Source organism: Lutjanus erythropterus, chromosome 15, assembly GCF_056507025.1.
Source record: "Lutjanus erythropterus isolate fLutEry1 chromosome 15, fLutEry1.hap2, whole genome shotgun sequence".
NCBI lineage: Eukaryota > Metazoa > Chordata > Actinopteri > Lutjaniformes > Lutjanidae > Lutjanus > Lutjanus erythropterus.
The window spans coordinates 24,648,122-24,667,804 of NC_139331.1; the positions used below are offsets into that span (position 1 = coordinate 24,648,122).

Below are 19,683 nucleotides of genomic sequence, written 5' to 3' on the forward strand. Positions count from 1 at the left end.
ACCACTGCTGCTTGTAAAATCATTAATGCCCCTGCAGCTACTGCTGATACAAACTGAGAGAGGAACAATGGAGGAGGTACATGCACGTTCTTCTAAAACTTCAGAGCTCATCAGCAGCTAGATCAGGCATATTCAATTACAACATTATAAAAATGGGGGCAGGACTTACTCATTCTCAGACATGAATTATCTGTTTCTGCTGAACACTTGCTGTTAAGTTCATTTGTTACTGATTTGTTATAATTTCTTTGGTTGGAAATGAAAATCTAAACTAAAAAAATATCTATATCATTAAGAAGGGCCAGATTTGAAAAAAAAAGTGCCAAGATGTCAGACGTTTACGTTTCCTATGTCTGACCTGTAAAGTTAGGAATTTAAATGTGTAAAACAGTGATTTAATAAACACAATGGTGCATTTAACTTCTTTTTTCAATAAGCTCGACTGGAACGTTCGACTAAATTTCCACGGGAAACCACTATATAGTCCATTTGAATCCCAGCAATGCTGTTTCCTATGAACTTATATGATTGAAATGTCGTCTACAGGGCTAGCGGATTATATTTAACTTGGTTGCTAAGAGTTGGGCAGTTTGAATAATTAGCATAATGAGCTAATTAATTGCCAAAAAAATGTTCTCCCACTGGCATCACCTGCTAGATCTGTGGTTCTCAAATAGGGGTCCACAAGTTTTCTGATTTATTCATTTAAATTATAATGATTTAAAAAAAATATGTGTTTATTTATTTATGCAAAAGAATAACACGAGAAACGTCTTGGACTAGATATTATATATGTAACATAAAATATGAAATAGGCCTAATTAAAAAAACACTAAAAGATCAATAATAGTCCTAAAATCAGCTTTCTATGTTAACAATAAGCAAAATCATAGTCATTTCCAGCTTTTGGCAATTAAATAGCTCATTATGTTAATTACTGAAACATTACTGGGACCAAGAAATTTCCATTAGAAATTTCTCTGTGCTTAACAGACGTAACCAATGAAGGTGCTAATTATTAGCCTGCTGATCTTCGAATAAACAATGTAAACACCCCCAAACTTAGAATGTTAGCAGATTATTTAAATAAAATCACAATCACTTACTTATTTAAATATTAATAAATGATCAAAGGGTTGGATTGAATAGGCCTGAGCTAGATGAACCAAACAATTCATGCCACATCAGCAATCCATCAGTAGCTATTAAGACTTCTAATTCAGCACTAATGCTTTCAAACTCTATTTATTTATTCAGCGCAGCGCAAGCAAAGCCAGAGTTCATGTGAAGGGCAGGGTGGAGTGAGACGAAGGTAGACAGACAGTCAGAACATGAGAGAAGGAGAAGCAAAGCACATTTATTAGCGCAAACTAAATCCACTGATGAATATATCAGTCAGTCCGGCTATGATGCATCCATTCATTCACACAGAGGAGGATCCTACCACAGTGTCCTGGTCATAGATTTCAACTACAATGATCGGCGGGTCGTCTCTCAGCTCGCTGGCCTCCCCGAAAAGTTCCACGTCGTCAAACACCAGCAGCTGGTCCCACGTAGGGCACAGAGTCTCGCTCAGGACCTGAAGAACACACCCATCAATGCAGTTTACACAAAATCGATAACAAGCGAGCAAAACTTTATTTATATAGCACGTTTCTTTCCCAGTGGAAGCACAAGGTACTGTGTGGAATTTGCAGCCATAAAAACTATGTGGATAGTGCAACACCTTGCAACCAACCTGTAAAAGTTCATGTGAATTACAACAATTAAAAAAATAAGAATAAAATAAAATAAAGAAAACAACAGCTGACCAATAAAAAGTAATAAAACACGTAATGAAAGAGGTAAGAATAAAATTAAATCAAATGATAATTAAAACCAACAACTGACCAATAAAAAGTGATGACACATATTAAAAGAAGTAACAATAAGGTTAAATGAAACACACACACAGACACACAGTTTATACCTGCCTGCCTAATTACACTCCACCTAATCTAGTTGGTGTAGAAGCAGGTGAGTGAAGCTACGATGGTCAGACACGCTGCGGTCGAGTAACGTCTGATACTACAACCAACACTTGTTACATGCTGTCATGTCTAGTGTTGCAAATCAGTGCAGAGCTGAGTGAAGCTGATTCCTGCAGCTCCAAAGCACTGTGTCACCACACCTGATGCAAAACCTAGGAAAGCTGTATCTATCCAGAGAGAGAGAGAGAAAGAGACTGACCGTTTCTTCTGCAACCTGTGTAATATTATTGCAAGTATGTTGTTTTTATAGGCAACAAAAAAGTCGTAATAGCACTTTTTTTTTTTTTTAAACAAAGATTATTTTCTAATTATTCAGTAGTGAATAGGTCAGCACTTCTCAGAGGGTGCAGATTTATTAACGCATCAGTCATGCCAGTCATATATTGTTAGTATTTTAGTTTTATTTTGTAAATGCTGTTGTTGTTTGTTAGCTAGCAAAAAAGTTAACAAAATGTTATAATATTTGCTAGCTAAAAAGTAAATCTTATAATGTTTGCTAGGGAGCTAAAAAGTTAAAAATTTTACATTGTTTGTTGGCTAGTTAACAAATAAAAAACCCAAACAACATTTTATTACTGCGAGCTAGCTGAAACTAGCTTGCTAGCTAGCTAAGAAAGTTAAATCATTTATTGTTTGCTAACTAGCTGAAAAGTTAACTAAATGGTATATTGATTGCTAACTAGCTAAAAAGGTAGTTAGCTTCATTAGCCTACTGATGGTGGCTCAAAGAAGCTCTAATTTCTCCTCCTTTGAAAGAAACTTGTTCTCTGAATTATCATGTGGAGTAAAAGAAACTCAGATGTTTTGAGCCCCTTAAATTTTTCTTTTTGAGGAACTTGATTATTTTGGTCAGTCCATACAATAAAGTCTATTTTAAGAGTTAAACCTCTTCAAGTTTAATACCAGATTTGGGCTAACAGGAACTGAGGTTTGACGACAGGTTTAAATTTAATCTTTCTTCATTTTAAGAAAAATTTAAAGCATTGGTGCAACACAATTTAAATTCAAACCATGATCTGATCAGGTTTTAAAGTTGATCCTTGTTGGTGCCTCCCAGTCATTACTGAAGGAGAAGCTTTTTATAAGTATACTGTCTAAAGCAGCTGAGGACAGCAGAAAATATAAGATTCACCCACATTCACTCATACATTAATGTATGAATGAATGTAATGTTCCTGTGGTGTATGTGTGCACACACCATAAACTGTAGTGTCGGTGTGGCACAGGCGATCATGTTAACGAGTTAGCATTGCACCTAAATGAAACACGCCTTGTCTACGCTGCAGGTGAAAATGCCCGTGTAACAGTATAAGTCAGTGTAAAACGTAGGTGTAACGTCAGAGGTTGGTAGATTTGCATAAGTATAGTGGGGCGTTTGGGGTACTGCTGTGCATGAATATTTATATTTTCCACCTCTTTTAATACATGTACATACATTCGAGTTCCTACCTCGGTAACCTGGCTGTGCGTGGAGAAGAAGACCCGAGCGAAGGGATCTGAAAGGCCACTGCTGTCAGCAGCAAACAGACTGCGGGCCTGGTACATGTGAGCTCTCAGCTGGAACACCTGCTTCACTGTTGGACACACACGGACACACACACATCACATCACATTAACTGACAATCAGTCCTCTTTGTTAGCAATCTTTTATTGAACTGAGAAAACTGAACCACAAAGTAAAGGTGATCAATAGAAGCCAAATGTCTTTCTGACTTCTGAGTGAGTTTGTTTTGTGTGTTTTGCTTGCAATTGATTTTAGACTTCACACTTAATGGTAAATCAAGAGAAAACCTGATGCAAAGTTTGATGGTAAACAGGGGAAAACATTTCAGTCAATGAAGAGTAAAACGACTTTGAAGAAATAATCAATGAAAACTTCCATATCCAAGAGCTGTGATATAGAAACTACAGCAGAGGAGCCTAAAATAATTCCTCTAGTGCATGTGCAGCTTTAACACACGTTAAAGGGATAGTTCGGATTATTTGATGTAGGGTTGTGTGAGATACATGGAAGCTAAACAATGTTCTGCTGTGGACAGGGCTGGCAACGAAAGGTATTTTAGCCACTAAGAATGCCACTTTAGAATATTTTTACCACTTTACTTTGCTGTCAGACAGCCTTTTATGACAGGAAACTGCCCTCACACAAGCCAAATATCTCTCTCTCCAAACCAACCACACTCCATAGGTGAAATCAGTCATTTTACCTCATGCAATATGCAAGTTTTGGGTCTCGTATTGCCTGAATCTGTTAGTTAGTTAGTGTTATTATGCAATGTCTGTGTTTTTTAAAATGACAGTTTGGATTCACTGAAGTCACACAATAACTCAAGCAAACTTACAGATCGAGCAGCAGGAGAACAGCGACTCCTGTGTTCTTTAAGGTAAAATTACGGATTTTGCCTCTGGAGTTTCGTTGGTTTGGAGAGAGCGCTAATTTGGCTCATATAATGGCAGATTCCCCATCAGAAAAGTCTGTCTGACAGCAAAGTAAAGTGGTGAAAATACTCTAAATATAGCGTACACCTAACCTGATTTCGATTTTTTTTTTAGGTGGACCTTTTTTAAGTGGCTAAAATACATTTTATTGCTGACTCTGTCCACAGCAGCACACTGTTTAGCTTCCGTGCTGGTGCTCCTCTCTGTTTTACCAGACTGAGGGTGTGGTGACTTCTACCGTAGGGAATACACTGACTATTTATAAGTACCTCATTTAATCCCACTTCAGATAATCCAAACTATCCCTTTAATGTTTCAGTGACAGTTATGTTTTCACTTACAGCAGTGATATATGGTGTTTTTATTGTGTACTTACTGTTGTAGACGAGGCTGACGGGGGGTACAGAGTGAAGACCGGGGCCTGTTTTAACAGCTTTGACTTCTTCAAAACCATTAGGCAGGCCGCTGAGGAAGTCCTTCCGCTGCTTGTTGAGGCCGAGCCACAGATACAGCTCCAGCTTAGCCTGAACTGTCCATCCTGCGGGACCAAACCCCTTCTTACCAGGCAGCTGTAGACACGGATTACAAAAGCAGGGGACTGAGCAATTCTGAAGAGTTCGATTTAGAAAAGAAAAGGAGAAACTGTTCAAAAAAAAAACACGGTAAAGTACGTACTTCATCCCGTCTCTGATATTATTACAGCGAGTCAATCATTGAGCATTATGTAGAGCATGTTGGAACATGGCCCAATCCATAAATATTAAAGAGACACCTCATTGATTTTCTCTCCAGGCATTGGTCACAGATTTACAAGCCTATTCACCATAATACTCATCAATACTGTATCTCATATCTTGACTATTCACCACCACTGATCGTCTCACAATGCAGTCAACAGGAACTTCACATTGTAGGCTCAGTTACAACTGTTGATGACAATAATTTGAGGTCTTTGATTTAAAGGGAGAGTTCAGTTTTTCTGAACAGGGGCTGTATAAAAAGTTAACAGAACATTGTCATTGTTCACTAGCTAGCTAAAAGGTTAACAAAACACCACACTGTTTGCTACCTAGTTAAAATGGTAAGGTAACCATGATGTTGAAGCAGGAAAAAAAAGAATTGAGCAGAAAGATGTGATTGTACCTTGAGGAAGACAGCTTTGACCTTGCCGCAGTCTTTTCCCGTTTCCTCGTCCACTATGGAGTACAGGATGTCTTTGGAGGGAATTCTGGCGTAGGCAATGCGCTTGTTGTTGCTCATCATCCAGACGAAAACATCTGGGATGCTGTGCTGAGGCTGAACAACATGAGTACACAGGATCGATCAATAGCCGATCAGCTCTCTCCATCCTCCAGGTTCTTCCTCCAGTCACAACTGAATGTACTTTAACATACTGTTAAATGTTTATATTCATTCTGCTTTAATAGTTCTACTTCAGTACCTCGTCAGCGAGGAAACGGAGCTTCTGCAGGAAGTTCTGCACCAGCTTGAGTTTGTCTTTGACTGTGTTTTTCTTCACCTGAGTCCGGATCTGCTTGGCCTGCTGGCCCATGCTGTCCTGCAGGAGGAGAGATGATAAGTGATGTTGAAGCATAGTATCAGAGGATAACTGACCTTCACTCACATACATACTGTATACACGGGCACAAAACATTGTGGGGAGTCTGTGGGAATCAGTGCATATCCAATTTAACTAAGTGCATAACTGTATTATCTATTATTTTTTCTAAAATCTCAGATACTTTATTGCAGACTCTGACACTGTTTGCTATTTAATAATTAATCAGAGCTCTGTTGCTCAATTAAATCCTAGTTTGTAGCTCAGTAAATCAGTTTAGTGAATCCAAGTTTAGTGAAATTAAATATTGAAATGTCTGCTTACCCAAATTAAAAAACAAACAAACACAAACAAAAACCCCTCAAGTGCTGTTGGGACCAGGTATGTATAAAAGAGGGGAGAAACCACAAATTTTAGGCTGCTCTGTATTTTACGTTACATTGTTTGCTAGCAAGCAAAAAACCATTATATTATTTGTTAGCTAACCAAAAAGTTAACAAAATTATATATTAATCACTAGCTTGCTGAATGGTAAAAATAAATGTTATTTTTTGCTAGGTAGCATAAAATTTGAAAAAAAAAACAAAAAAAAACAACCCAATGTTTTATTGTTTGCTGGCTAGCTAAAATGTTAGTTAGCCTACTCATAATGGCTCAGCAGAGAAGCTCTAAAAAAAATTCTCCTCCTTTGAGAAAAACTTGTTGGCTGAATTATCAACTGGAGGGAAAGAAAAAAGAGACACGTCATAAAAGTCAGCTCTTAACTTTCTTTGTGGATTTTTCTCAGTCCACCTCAAAAATGGAGCCATTTTAAAAGTAAAGCTTTGGCGCAACAGAGATGCATTTAAAGAGAGGTTTGGATTTAATCTTTCTTAATTTTAAACTATGTTAAAAGTTTGGCGCAACTTAATTAAAAGTTTAACCATGATTTAATCAGACTTAAACATGATTCCTTGTTGGTGCAACCCAGCCACAGTCATTTATTTGTGCTCAGTGTGCATTAGATACACAGACTTCTCATCTCCACTGATCCGTATACCTGTCCAAACAAGGCATCATATTCATATTATAACCTTCACGTTGCATTTCCTTTTCATTTCCTCTTGAAATTAAGCCTACTGGCAGTCAGATACAAACATGAATCAGATGAAGCAGTCCTCAGAATGAGATGATGCAAATGCATGCAAATGTTTTGCAAGGGACTGAAAATGTACTTCAAAAATTAATTTCCTCAGGTAGCCTTCACAGGGACTCCATACTATTTACTCACTAAGGAAGCGGGATTAGATGCCATTAATCACAGCTTCATCTCCCCCTGCCACTCACGTCGCTTCTCTATTTGAGAAACATAAATCATACCATCTCTCTCATGCAGGACTTGAGCCGCTCTCGATCCAGTTTGGTTCGGCCCGCCTGGTTCACATCCTTGTTCGCCAGACTCACAAACCGACTGAGAATAACCAGAAAATACAGAAGATGAGACAGAAAAGAACACAGAGAGAAAAAGAGAATTAAAGACTCTGCTGGTTTCTTTCATCCTGAGAACCATGATGACTGTGCAGAGAGCTGCTGTCTGTCTTCAGTAGCCTCTGGGACGGCAGCTAGTAGTCTTCAGTGTGCATGTTTTAAAGTTTTAAACATTACAGTTTTAGGTCTTGCAGCAGTCTTTCAGCATCTGAAGAAACTCTGCGTATCTTTACTGACCGCTGAGTCACAACGCTGGTTTTAATACGACACCATGACAAACGATTATTTTTATGTAGCTTGCCTGCAGCCGACGCTGAGCTCCTCCAGCACTCCCCTGAGTCTGCGCTCTGGAAAGGCCTTCTCCGTCTTAATGATCTCCTGAACATCATTCAAACCCTCTTCCTGTTGGCACACAAAAAAAGATGGATGAGAAAAAAATTTTATTTTTATACATAATAATAATACTAATGATAACCCATTATTTGTCAAGTTTATTTTATGGCTTGTTACTATGAGTGATTACTTTCCTTTTTTCCCATCTTTTTAGACACGCTGGCGGTATGAGTCTGAGGATGGCAATATCTGTCCATCAGGAATATCTCAACAAGTACTGGATGAACTGTCATGACATTTTCTACTGATATTCATGGACTCAAGAGGATGAATCCTGCTGACTTTGGCGATCCCCTGACCTTTCCTTTGGCACCATCATGAGGTTGAAATTTGCAGTTCTGAATGAAATATCTCAGCAGCTATCAGATGGATTATCATGATAGTTTGTACAGACATTCCTGTTTCCCCGAAGATCAGTGGTAATAACTTCTTCTTCACATGTCCTTTTATTAAGACCAGTCCAAGACACACCTGTGCAATAATCCTGCAGTTTAATCAGCATCTCTATATACCACATGTGCCAGGTCGATGGATTATCCTGGCAAAAAGTGCTCATTAGTACCAATTTTAAGGTACGGGGAGCAAAAACAAAAGTGTTGAGTTTATACTTTTGTTCAGTGTGCAACTTTTGGCTCAGATGGCTGGATCAGATAATTGATTTTCTGTAGAAATGTGTTAATAAAAAGATTTTAGAGTCGACAGCCTTGCTTCCAGCCCTGTGAGGCTGTTCTCAGGCACAAAACAAAAGTGTTGCATTTATATTTTTGTTGAGTGTGAAAAGAAACGTGTACACTGACCAATTTGTCAGCGATCTTGTCCATCATGTTGGAGTTGTAGAGGCGTCTTCTCTGGTCCTGCCACCAGCTTTTGATGTAGACACATGGCTTCTTTTCAAAGTAGGGAAGATGAAAGTAATTCCTGTGAAGTACAAACAAACAGACATGGTTCACAGTCTAAAACCACAATACTGACTTTATTTATATTCAAGTTTTCAAAGCATGTAAGTAAATAACAACCAAAATAAAATAAAGAAAAAAAACATCAGGATCAAGAATTAAAAGAATATACATTTATACATTATTTATACAAATGTGTTTTGAGGAGTCATTTAAAAAGGGGCACCGATCCAGAGAATTACTTTAGGTTTGGTGTCATAAAACTGGAGAAAGTTGTTAGACATACAGCTTTTAACTTTTATGCTTTGTGCTAGGCTTGTCTATGTTGATTTTTTTACATTTTGGTTGAAAGATGTTGCTGTTGAACCTGTAAAATCAACAGTCACATAAGTTATCTAATGCTTATAAAACACTAGCTAGTAGGCTAGCTAATAATCATCAATTATTATCTACCTAGTTACATCTAATAGCTACTGTTGGTGAAACAGTTGCTAACTAGCGAGCTAATATATTTCAAGCTATTTAGCTACCTATTTACATCTGATAACTAATGCAAGTAAAATGCTATCTAACTAGCTAGCTAATCTACATGAATCATTAGCTACCTGTTCAGCTAGTGTTTAGCAAGCTAGTTAGTTAGCTCATTGCCAACATTTGCTAACTTAAACCTACTACAAAGGGTTTTTAACTGGTTATGTAGCACTCAATTAATACTAATGCCAGATATGATCTACATAAGTTAATCAGACCATCCCTGTTTCTTTATAGTTACACCTAATTCCTGCCACTGGGTGGGATTCTCCTTCAAATCAGATGAAATAAGTCCGTATTTACATTTTTCCAGGCAGAGGTTCAGTAAATCGCACATTAGCCAGTTTAGTAATTATATTTTGTGGTTTTTATGGTGTAAACTCTATTGCTTTTGTCCAGAGGGGCCTTCATAATCGACAAAAAATGAAATATACTAAATTAAATCAGCAACATATCAGAAATTGCTTCCTAACAACCCGTGACCTCTGACCTGTCTGTGATGACAGGCTTCATCAGAGGAGTGGACGAGATGGAGACCAGGTCCCCGTCCTCGTCCGCCTCGTCCTCGCTGGAGTTCTGTATGAGCTCGCTCTCCTCTTCTTCATTCTCCCCATCTTTCTTCTTCTTCTTTGCTGACGAAGGCTTGCTTACACCATCTATCTGGTTGCCATAGTTACCTGTTGGCGAGCAGAACATTCCACGTTTTTATTGAAGGTACTTTGTTAGGGTGGCTATTGATTTTTCTTGTACACTGTCACAGATCCTGGTTACGTTGTGAACTTGCGGAGTGCAGGTCGATGTTAACAAGATGAAGGAAGGTTTTATTTACCTATCGTGATTTCAAAAGTTATTGGTTTGTCGCCAATCTTCCTGTCGATCATGGTGGCCTCCAGGAAAGAACCAAAAAGGAAGAACTCGTCTATTTTCCCAGTGGCGCTCTGATGGAGTGAGAAAAACAACAATAAATATCAACTGAAACAATTTATTGGACTGGAGTTTATTCATTTATTGTCGAGTCTATGGTGGAATAACTGCAGGTGTTTTCTTCTGTAATTCACTACAAACATTAAAACCTCTCTGAATTACTGAGCCACTTAGTTTATATATTACATTTGTAAATGCATTTCATTACATTACATTTCAGTACATCTCTTCCATATTTTCTCCCCTTAGATGCTTTTCATTCATTCATGTGGTTGTTATTAAAATATAAAATATTAATCGATACTCATTACTCTTTTAAAAGGTATTATTTGCAGCAGTTTATAACAATGCCTCCAGGTAGCCAATACAGATTGTCCCATAGTGACCCAATGATTCTATATGTACAAAAATAAAGCAGAAAAAAGAATAAACAACAGAAAAAAAGTAGCTAATAATTGTCCATGAATGCCCAAATACGCTGTATCTCTACTGCCCAAAGCCACTGTGACGGAAATGTCCACACAAGCTAAAACTCTCTGCAAACTGTCACATTCTGGAGACGTGCGATGAGCAGGATTTAAGAGGTAATTCAAACAAAGTGTACATCAAGGCAAACTCATAAATAAACAACGCTGCTCCACAGCAGCTACACTGAATTTATGCCGAGTTTATCTGGCATTTTGAGATAATCGCTTCGGCCGATGCCAAGGCCGATAAACAAAAAAATTATCTGCAGGCAGCCTTGTCAGTGTGGCTGCCGAGGAACAATGTTAGTGTTCACCTTGTGAGTTTAGGGAAGGTGGTGAAAAAGTTAGTTTGGACTCTTGTATTTCAACTTTCATGCATCCCCTGTGAATGTTAGTATATTATTATTATTATTATTATTATTATTATTATTATTATTATTATTATTATTATTATCATTATTATTATCATTATTATTATTATTATTATTATTATTATTATTATTAGTAGTAGTAGTAGTAGTAGTAGTAGTATTGTTATTGTTAAAGTTTTATCAGTGAAAGAAGAAAGGAATATATGCAGCCAACTGTCTTATCATTTTTTAATCAAATGTTTTTTCTCTTTATCTGACCAATATATGTAAAGCCTTGAGCTTCGTAAAATGCTCAATAATGTAGATAAATGTTGTTGCACCTGACAAACTGTACCCTGCTCTCCTTTAAATACCAGTTACATTCTGAAATCTACAGCATAGTGCAATGTATTTTTCTGCCTCATCAATTAATAAAAGCTCCTAATAAATAAATAAATAAATAAATAAATAAATAAATAAATAAATAAATAAATAAATAAATAAATAAATAAAAAAGTTACTGGCTAAGATAAACACGTACATGTGGGCATCGTTGATTGAAAAATCCATATCGTTCAACCACTACACTTTGCAGCTGCAGCTCTGGTGCCTGGTGAACTGATGTAATCAATAAAGGGACCCTAAATCTAAACAAATATACAGCAGCAGTCAGACGAGGGGATTCGTCCATGTAAAGACACAACATCGTATCTTTAAGCTACTTCTTAAAACAAGGAGGTCTCCGATTTCTCACAATAACCCTTTTAGTTAAACTGTACAGAACATTTATGCCTGCAGGGAGCTTTCAGAACATCTATATTAAGTAAATTAAATATTTCCTCCCAAACTTTAGAGTAAGCCAGGGGCATTTCTATTTTTTTACAAGGTTAATTTACCTTATTGATCATAGCAGAGGGTTGTATAATGAGATGTTAGTTGGAGTTCCCTTACAAAACATTTAATAACATAAAGCATAAAGTATTGAAGTTTTGTATTATATTTGTATGATGTCACTCTCTTGTGTTGTAACTGGTAGGACTATCTATTTTTAAAATGAAAAATTTAACACAGGATGATAAGAAACTGCACGATACTTTAATGTAAGTAATTAGAGTAGATATTAGAAATGGTAAATTAACGATATTCTGACGTGCACACGATCAAAAAGTAAAAATAAAAGTCTTATATAAATGAAATCAGTGAGACGATCCAATTAAGTCTGGTCTAAAAAATGAATGTGACAAATAAACTGAACTTGTTGAATATTATGGAACTGTATTTAATTGTGGGACTGATTTGCTTAAATCAGGATTCGTCTCTCCAAGAATGTCACCAAATATAAATACCACATAATATTAAAGGCCACAGTCAGCTGGCAATATTCATGACCTGTCCTATTCTCAGAAGGACTGTAAATGCACTTTTATTGACAGACACATTTCACTTTGTGTAGTAGATCACAAATGATGTGTAAAACCAAGTCTTAAAGTCAATATTTAGATTAGAGCTAAAGAAGCATTTCTTTGATTAGTATTTGTGTCTGTCTCTCTTTCAAAGCACTTGACAACTGGCAAAGACTCGTGCTGGCAACAACTGAGGTTCCCAGGGGACTCATTTACACCACAACAGCCAAGAGGCCGAATAGCTGGCAAGCCTGCCCTGAAAGCAAAGCATCTGATGTGTCTGATTTCCCTGATGAGCAGTTAACTACTCGTGTGCTGGTAAAAGGGTGGATTGCAGCATCACACTGTTTATTGTGCGGTCAGGGGAGGTCAAACAGCATGTTGTTCTCATGGATCACAGGTCAAGATAACAGCTTTGTCGGATAATTTTGCGGAAAATAACACCCACACACCAAAAAGTGATCCAAAAACCACATAGCCGTGTCTAAAATTGTGTCTTCTCACCTCTGAGATGTTGGAGACCGGCTCCACCTGCACCTCCGTGGAGCTTAGGATCTCAGGTAAGGTGGTGTCCAGGATCTCCACGGCGATGGAGAGCAGGAGACGGGCTCTGAAGGACACACCTTCTCCAAGACCCTCGTTCAGGTCCTGGTGCTCGTCCATCAGAGTGTACTGACGGGTGGAGCCGTACATGTTGGCCCAGGCTGGGCCCAGGGTGGGCAGGAAGCCTGGAGAAGGTGAAGGAAAAAGAAATGTTTTCAAGTTTTAATTATTATTCTTTTTTTTTTTACAATTCAGTTTCAGGTCTTTCAAAGTATATACTGCATGTCTAGTCATCAAACAGTAGAGTTCTGTAGAACAAGTGAGAGCGGCTGCACAGTGACAGCGAGCTAAGTAGCGCAAAGACTCACAAAGAAGCCAGCAACTGCCAAGTGAAGCATAGGGGGGAGAAACAGCATACAGAGCCAGAATATTTCCACACCTAACTCACTGAATGAAGGATTTATTTCAACCAAACCAGAGTTTGTGATTGTTGGAGCCGTGGAAAGACTAACCAAGACGGTTTTGGTGAGTTTCATTTTGTTTCTGTTGCATTTTAGCAAGTAGCAAGGCAATTAAGCTAGTCTTAATTTGGTTAGAGAAAACCTGGTGTACTTGTCTGTTTATTAAGTAAAAAAATGTGCAAGAATATTTACTTTCTCAGCATTTTGTGAATTTATTTTACTCATTTAATAGACACTCTATGGTTGAAGCGAGTTTGCCCCCTGACATGTAAATTGTCAAAGTAAAGTTAAGCCTGTTATACTGAAAACAAAAGCCCACTGCTCTGAAAATACATACTATTCACAGTTTGAATTCAGTGACTGCCTGCCAGTCCCCATTAACTTATCGCTCAGTTAACTGTCATAATCATCTACTCCTTCTGAAAGATAATTAACGATTTCCTACAACATTCTTATAACATTACGCAGACATTTACTCATTCCGCATCAATTTAAACGCTAATTAATGTGAAACGAGCAAACTAAAACAGTTCTAGCCTGGTATAGATATTTCAAAGGAGGACACTGTGGTTGCAATGTTATTGTCAGAGAAGCGAGTATTTATACTCAGCATACTCGCGACAAATTTAGCAACTTATTCTGCCAACAGAGCCAGGCTCTCCCTCTGCATGTGTGGCAGGCAGGAGGGCGCCGCTCGCCACAGGAGTGGCAAAAGTTTCTGTGGACTGGAACTTTTCAAAGTGTGAGCGTGTCTCTCTCTGGATTTTGATTCCTATAGCTTTTAAATATATAAATAGTTTGTTTGATCTTGTAAATAACTGTATAAATAGTTTGTTTGAACTTCTCTCTCTCTTTCGTCTGATCTTCGGATCAGGGTGTGCCTATACAGAGTCATAGGAGGACCCTAAAAACAGAATAACTCTGTAAAAGAATAAGAGAGTAAATGTGGAAATATAAACGGATTGTTTGATTTTCTTCCTCTCTTTGCAGATTTTTAAAACACTTTTTTGTTTCAAATATATGATGACATGCCTTAAGATGATCCCACCTGCGCTGGAACCAGACAACCACTAAGCTTTATGCCATCAATATGCAAATAGCACATGACATCATCTGGCGACTCTCAGTGACTTTTGGAGCTAGCGCTAGCTACTTTCATTGTAAAGGAGTTCTTTGCATTTTAAGTTTCTGTAAGACTGTGATCGTATGACCCCTCATGATGGGAACAGGAGGTCATGCTCACCATTGTTTCTTTTATTTATAAGAGAAACTCAGCTGCTAGAAATGTAGCCATATCACTGGTGGTGTGTGAGGAACTTTTTCAGGACATTCACCTGAAATGTTGCTGGTTCTTTGGTGTAATATATGTTAATATATGTATTGATTGCAAGTCAATTTGAATGTCCTCCACTAAATTCCTGCAGCCATTAGCAACGGGTCAGGTGGGTCATTTGGTTCATCTACTGCAGCTCAGGTAATTACTGAATACTGTAAAATATTGACTAGTTAAGACAGACTAATTAATGCACCTGACAGCTAATCAATGCTAATAAGACCAACTGTGTGGAAGTGTGTGTTTTGACCGACCTTTGTCGCCATCATTTGATATCTTGCGTAAGTCGATAAAGTGGGTTCCTATGGCAACATCGTTGACCTTATCCGAGTCTCGTATCTGGACCTTGATGCGTTTGCAGAGCGGAGGGAACAGCTCCGTGAAGATGATCTGCTCGTTCCAGATTGGTTCATAACTGCTCTTCTGGACAGATGTCTTCCCCTGGAGACACAAGGAAGAGTGGCAAATAAGTCCAAGCTGAAAAGTGCAAATACATTTGAAGAATTTTAGCCACAGCCCTCACTTTGCATTTCAAAGTTTAGCAGAAGTTAATGTGAGGCTTCAACAGTCTGAGTTGGAGAGATCATGTGGATATATTTTTTTAAAGTTGCAGTCTTCAGTACAAAATGTTCTGTGTCCTCTGCTGTGGCTCAGCAAGAAACCCCTGTCAGTTGAAACAGAAAGAGGAAATTTCATACTATAAAAAAAAACTTTGCAAAACACTAATTTGATTTGTTGACTTCAGATGGCAGAAACTTCATATTAGCTTCAGCTAACTTTAGAAGTCTATAATAAGCGTATTCTTGGACAGCATTAATGATCCCCTGGGGATTAATAACAACTCCTAGACTCTAGCAGAGAAGAAGAGGAATAATTGCAGGATTTGGAAGGAGTCACTTTATGTGCAGCAAACTGTACTTGAGCGTAGTCATTTTTGCAGAGAATGAGAGCTGTGTATTTTGTCCCCCATCACTTAAATCACTTTAAGGAGGGGATCTTTATGTAGCCAATATAGACAAGAGGAGCACTAAAGTAAGACTTTATTTGAAGGATGTCTGCATAAGACTGACACAGCACTGTCATAACCATAATATAACACCAGCCATGAACATGACGGAGGAGTTTATGAATGTTTAAGACTGGTGTCATTAAGCGTCATTCAGTCTATGTGATTCTTAATGCAAAGTTGACATTGTTTGAGATGTATTTGCTTCGGTAACTTGACATTAATCAAGGAAATAATTTGTTTGTTGTGACAACTTGACATTATCAGACTTAAAGAAACTCTTTAGCTTTATGCTTTGACATTAAACTGTCATATGTGGTTGGTTTTGACACTTGCCGTCGAAAGACCTCATGTAAAGTGGTACCATTTGGACTAGAAGATGTCATTAAATGTTCTGAGGCCAGTTTGATGACAGAGTACAGTATCAAGGTGGTTCACAGTTATCTGATAGACAGATAGCGGTTAGCTAGTTTACCTGTTGCTTCAGTAGGCTAACCGCTATCTGCTGTTAACTGTGGCTTGTGTTAACTATTTAGCTTGGTTTGCTGTGGAGCTAGCCATCCTAATTACCTGGCTCAGACCTGAGGTGCCTGGAACGAACATGGCTAGAAAACCACCTTGGTACTGGATTCCCTGTCATCAAACTGGTCATTGTTGGTCTGAGTACAGTCCCAGTCCCATTTTAACAAAAATGAAATTATATTACACAACATGGGTCACTTTAAACAGAAGAAATTGTTCAGACCTGGTGGCGAAAAAATGTCAATGATCCCCATCTGTTGGTGTAAAATAGTGTTTTCCTGAGTGTTTCTAGGATGTGTAACATTAGACGGCCAATCACCAGAATGATTAGATCTTGGTTCTAGAGTTGGACCGATGGATGATGCTGACAGTCATTTCTCTCCCACATGTGGGAAAAAAGAAGCTTTTGCCACCGTTCATTGCATTACGTCTAAGTGTCATGTTTATTGTTTCTTATTAAACATAATTAAGTTATAGACATACGGCGCCAGGATCTTTTAAACCCAGCAACAATATACTTGTCCATTGTGATGTTTCACTGTGGACAATTTGGACAACATTGCCCAACCGTACTTGGTACAAGCATGCTGTCCGCTTAGTGGCTCACTGACCCTGATGAGATTTAGTTGTTAGGGATCAAAATTTGATATTGAATGGCGAGGCATTTTTCAACACTGTATAGTATCACAGGGATTCAGTCAGCGCCAAAAAATATTGACGATCGATACCCAGCCCTTTATGTCGCACGGTTATTGATTCTAACTGTCTGACCAATATACTGGGGACCTTTAAGTTAACAGTTAACCAGAAAGTAGATGTGGCCTTTTCTACAGTCATTGCTTTAAATCACCATCTCATAAAAACTTGCTGGAGGATGTAATGTCACACCTGAAGCTCAAACACTTAAAACACAGTACTTCAGCATCCGCCAGAAAGTTTTATGAGATGCAGCAACCATTTTTCTTTCTCTTTATCCTCTCTCTTCTTTCTTCTCTTTTATTTTCCCTCGATGTTATATGGTACTTATGTATGGGACTGGTGATGTGTTAATGTTTGTATACATGATTATTGGATCTGTGGGAACACATTTATATTCTGAAAAAAATAGTTGAATTATGGAAGTTTATTCTAAAACTTTGGCTCCCTAATGGCTGTGAAATAAACTCATTATTGTTTTCAACCAAAATAAACTCTGCATGTTGCTCCTTTATAATAATACATATATAGTTGTTAAATCTATGAAAATCCACCCTACAGATATGTGCACTTGCAACCATTATCAAACCAACAGTGCATTCGAGGGCAGCAGTAATGATCCCTCGGGGAGTGATAACAACTGCTACCAAAAAAGAAGAGATTGCAGGAGGATGCGGAGGTAGTTACTTTCTGCCCAGCAAACTGCACTTGAACGTAGGGGTCCACCAGGTCTCTGTTCTCTCCGATGAAGGCCTTCTTCACGTTTGCCATGATGCTGGTGTTCATTTTAGGAAGTCCCTCAGCACGGTGGATCTTCACGTAAAACCTCGCCCACTGCCTCTCTGCTGGGATGCCCTCTGGGAGCAGAAGGTTCCTGGGGAAAAAAAAAAAACAGCAGCACAAAAACCCATTTAGAGACAAGATTGTGGAGGTATTGATTAGATTTCACAAAAGTACAGTCTGTGGAAAAGTTTCCTGATGATACCGGGTAATTATATTTACAGAAGTATATATACGTTTTTGAGAATGTCCAGTAATTCTTGCAACTATGACCCAGTTTTGGTATAAAATATGAATCATCACCACTGCATGTGAAAATCCTGTAAAATTCTGTGTATTATGCATAAAAAGCCTATCCACAGCAACAATAGTAAATTACACACTGTTCCTGAACTATCTGAAGTACAGTCAGAATCACTGTAAGTAATTAAGTAGTAACATTAAGTAACAGAAATTAAAACACAGATGCAGAATGTTTTCATTTCCACCTGAATTCTTTTTTTTTGCAAAAATACTAATTCTGAACCATTAACAAAGTGTTACTGGTCCATATCTGTCTGTAATGATTTCTTAAAGGTTTACAAATCATTTGCTCATTTACTCATTAAAGTACTGTATATAAAATGTGTTGTGTGCAACAATAAACTGTTACTACAAATTTAATCACAATGAAATGTGATGTGAGCTATGATACAATATATAATATATAAACTGTTTTATATTACACAAACTAATGATAAAAACATGTAAACTACATTAGTAATAATTAGTAAATAATCAGTAAACACAATTAACATTTCTTTGTTTGTTAACAGTGAAATAAGTATTAACTAATTTATTAATAATGGCTAAAAAAATCAACCAAAAAACCCTGGTGAAGAGTAACTGAAGCACAATACTGTAGTTTTCTTTGTTATTTTGTGCATATAACAGCATTGAAACAAGTGCTCTGATGGAAAAGCAGTGAATAAAAGAAGGAAACAGTCACAGTAAAACTACCTGAATTTTACATATAAAAACTGCATATTTTAATTTTCAGGCAGCACTGATTTTAACACAAGTTTTTAATTTAGTTTTAATCTTAGGTGTTTACTGAAAGTTGTAGTTGGTGAATGTAACATTTTAATCTTATGTTTCTTGAGTCAGTGATGTAGTCATAATTTGATCAGACAGTTATATGATATTGTGGATTCTGCTGAAGGATATTTCTCCTGGCTAGGAGGCGAAAAAAATATTACAAGAAATAAATCTTTGAAGAAAATGATGCAGAAATAACTGTATATTGTAAAATGTCTCTGACCACAGTATTCAAAATAAATTTTGTCTGAAACTGGCAGAGCAGTGACAGCTCATTACCCCTCTATGTCGTCTTCATCGGTCTCATTGGCCTTGTGCGGGGTCTTGATGTTGTCTCCCTTCCCGACCACAGCGATGTCACACTTAATATATCCTTTACACCCCGCTGTTATGTCGTCAGGGTCAGACAGGATGGCCCACTTGTGATAGAACTGATGTTCTGAAACAGAAAGATCACTCAATTAGGACTGTGCACGAATGCAATGACCAGTTATGAGATTGTTATGGGAGCTACAGCTTTCAGTTTACCAGGCTGAGAGTAAACAGTCCCAACATCCATCTTGAAAGTTCCCACCAAGGTCCCGCTCCGAAGAAGATTTTTAGAGTGAATAACCTACGCAGACAGATGAGAATTAAAACTTACAATAAAATTTAAACTCAGATAACTCACTGTCGAACCGGAAATTGCTCTAAACAATTAAAAAGTGAAAGTTTTATGGGGAAACAGATGGCTATGGAGTTCATGTTTAACAAGGGGCTGCATAATGTAACTCTCTTAGATCATTAATTAACCAAATTAATGCAATA

The 19,683-nt window shown here is 37.7% G+C and overlaps 1 protein-coding gene across 3 annotated transcripts in view; it reads right to left on the reverse strand.

Moving 5' to 3' along the window:
* otofa (otoferlin a) overlaps positions 1-19,683 on the reverse strand; it is a 134,582-nt gene that overhangs the window by 27,416 nt on the left and 87,483 nt on the right. For all 3 annotated transcript variants that reach the window (XM_084737211.1, XM_084737213.1, XM_084737212.1), the window contains exons 11-25: positions 19,405-19,489; positions 19,156-19,315; positions 17,707-17,893; positions 15,050-15,236; positions 12,963-13,186; positions 10,144-10,252; positions 9,805-9,991; positions 8,685-8,805; positions 7,796-7,896; positions 7,387-7,477; positions 5,911-6,027; positions 5,613-5,765; positions 4,846-5,038; positions 3,480-3,604; positions 1,445-1,579 (exon numbers count right to left, since the gene is read on the reverse strand). In XM_084737211.1, coding sequence (XP_084593337.1) covers positions 1,445-1,579; positions 3,480-3,604; positions 4,846-5,038; positions 5,613-5,765; positions 5,911-6,027; positions 7,387-7,477; positions 7,796-7,896; positions 8,685-8,805; positions 9,805-9,991; positions 10,144-10,252; positions 12,963-13,186; positions 15,050-15,236; positions 17,707-17,893; positions 19,156-19,315; positions 19,405-19,489 — 2,175 coding nt within the window. The remainder of the gene's footprint in view (positions 1-1,444; positions 1,580-3,479; positions 3,605-4,845; positions 5,039-5,612; positions 5,766-5,910; positions 6,028-7,386; positions 7,478-7,795; positions 7,897-8,684; positions 8,806-9,804; positions 9,992-10,143; positions 10,253-12,962; positions 13,187-15,049; positions 15,237-17,706; positions 17,894-19,155; positions 19,316-19,404; positions 19,490-19,683) is intronic.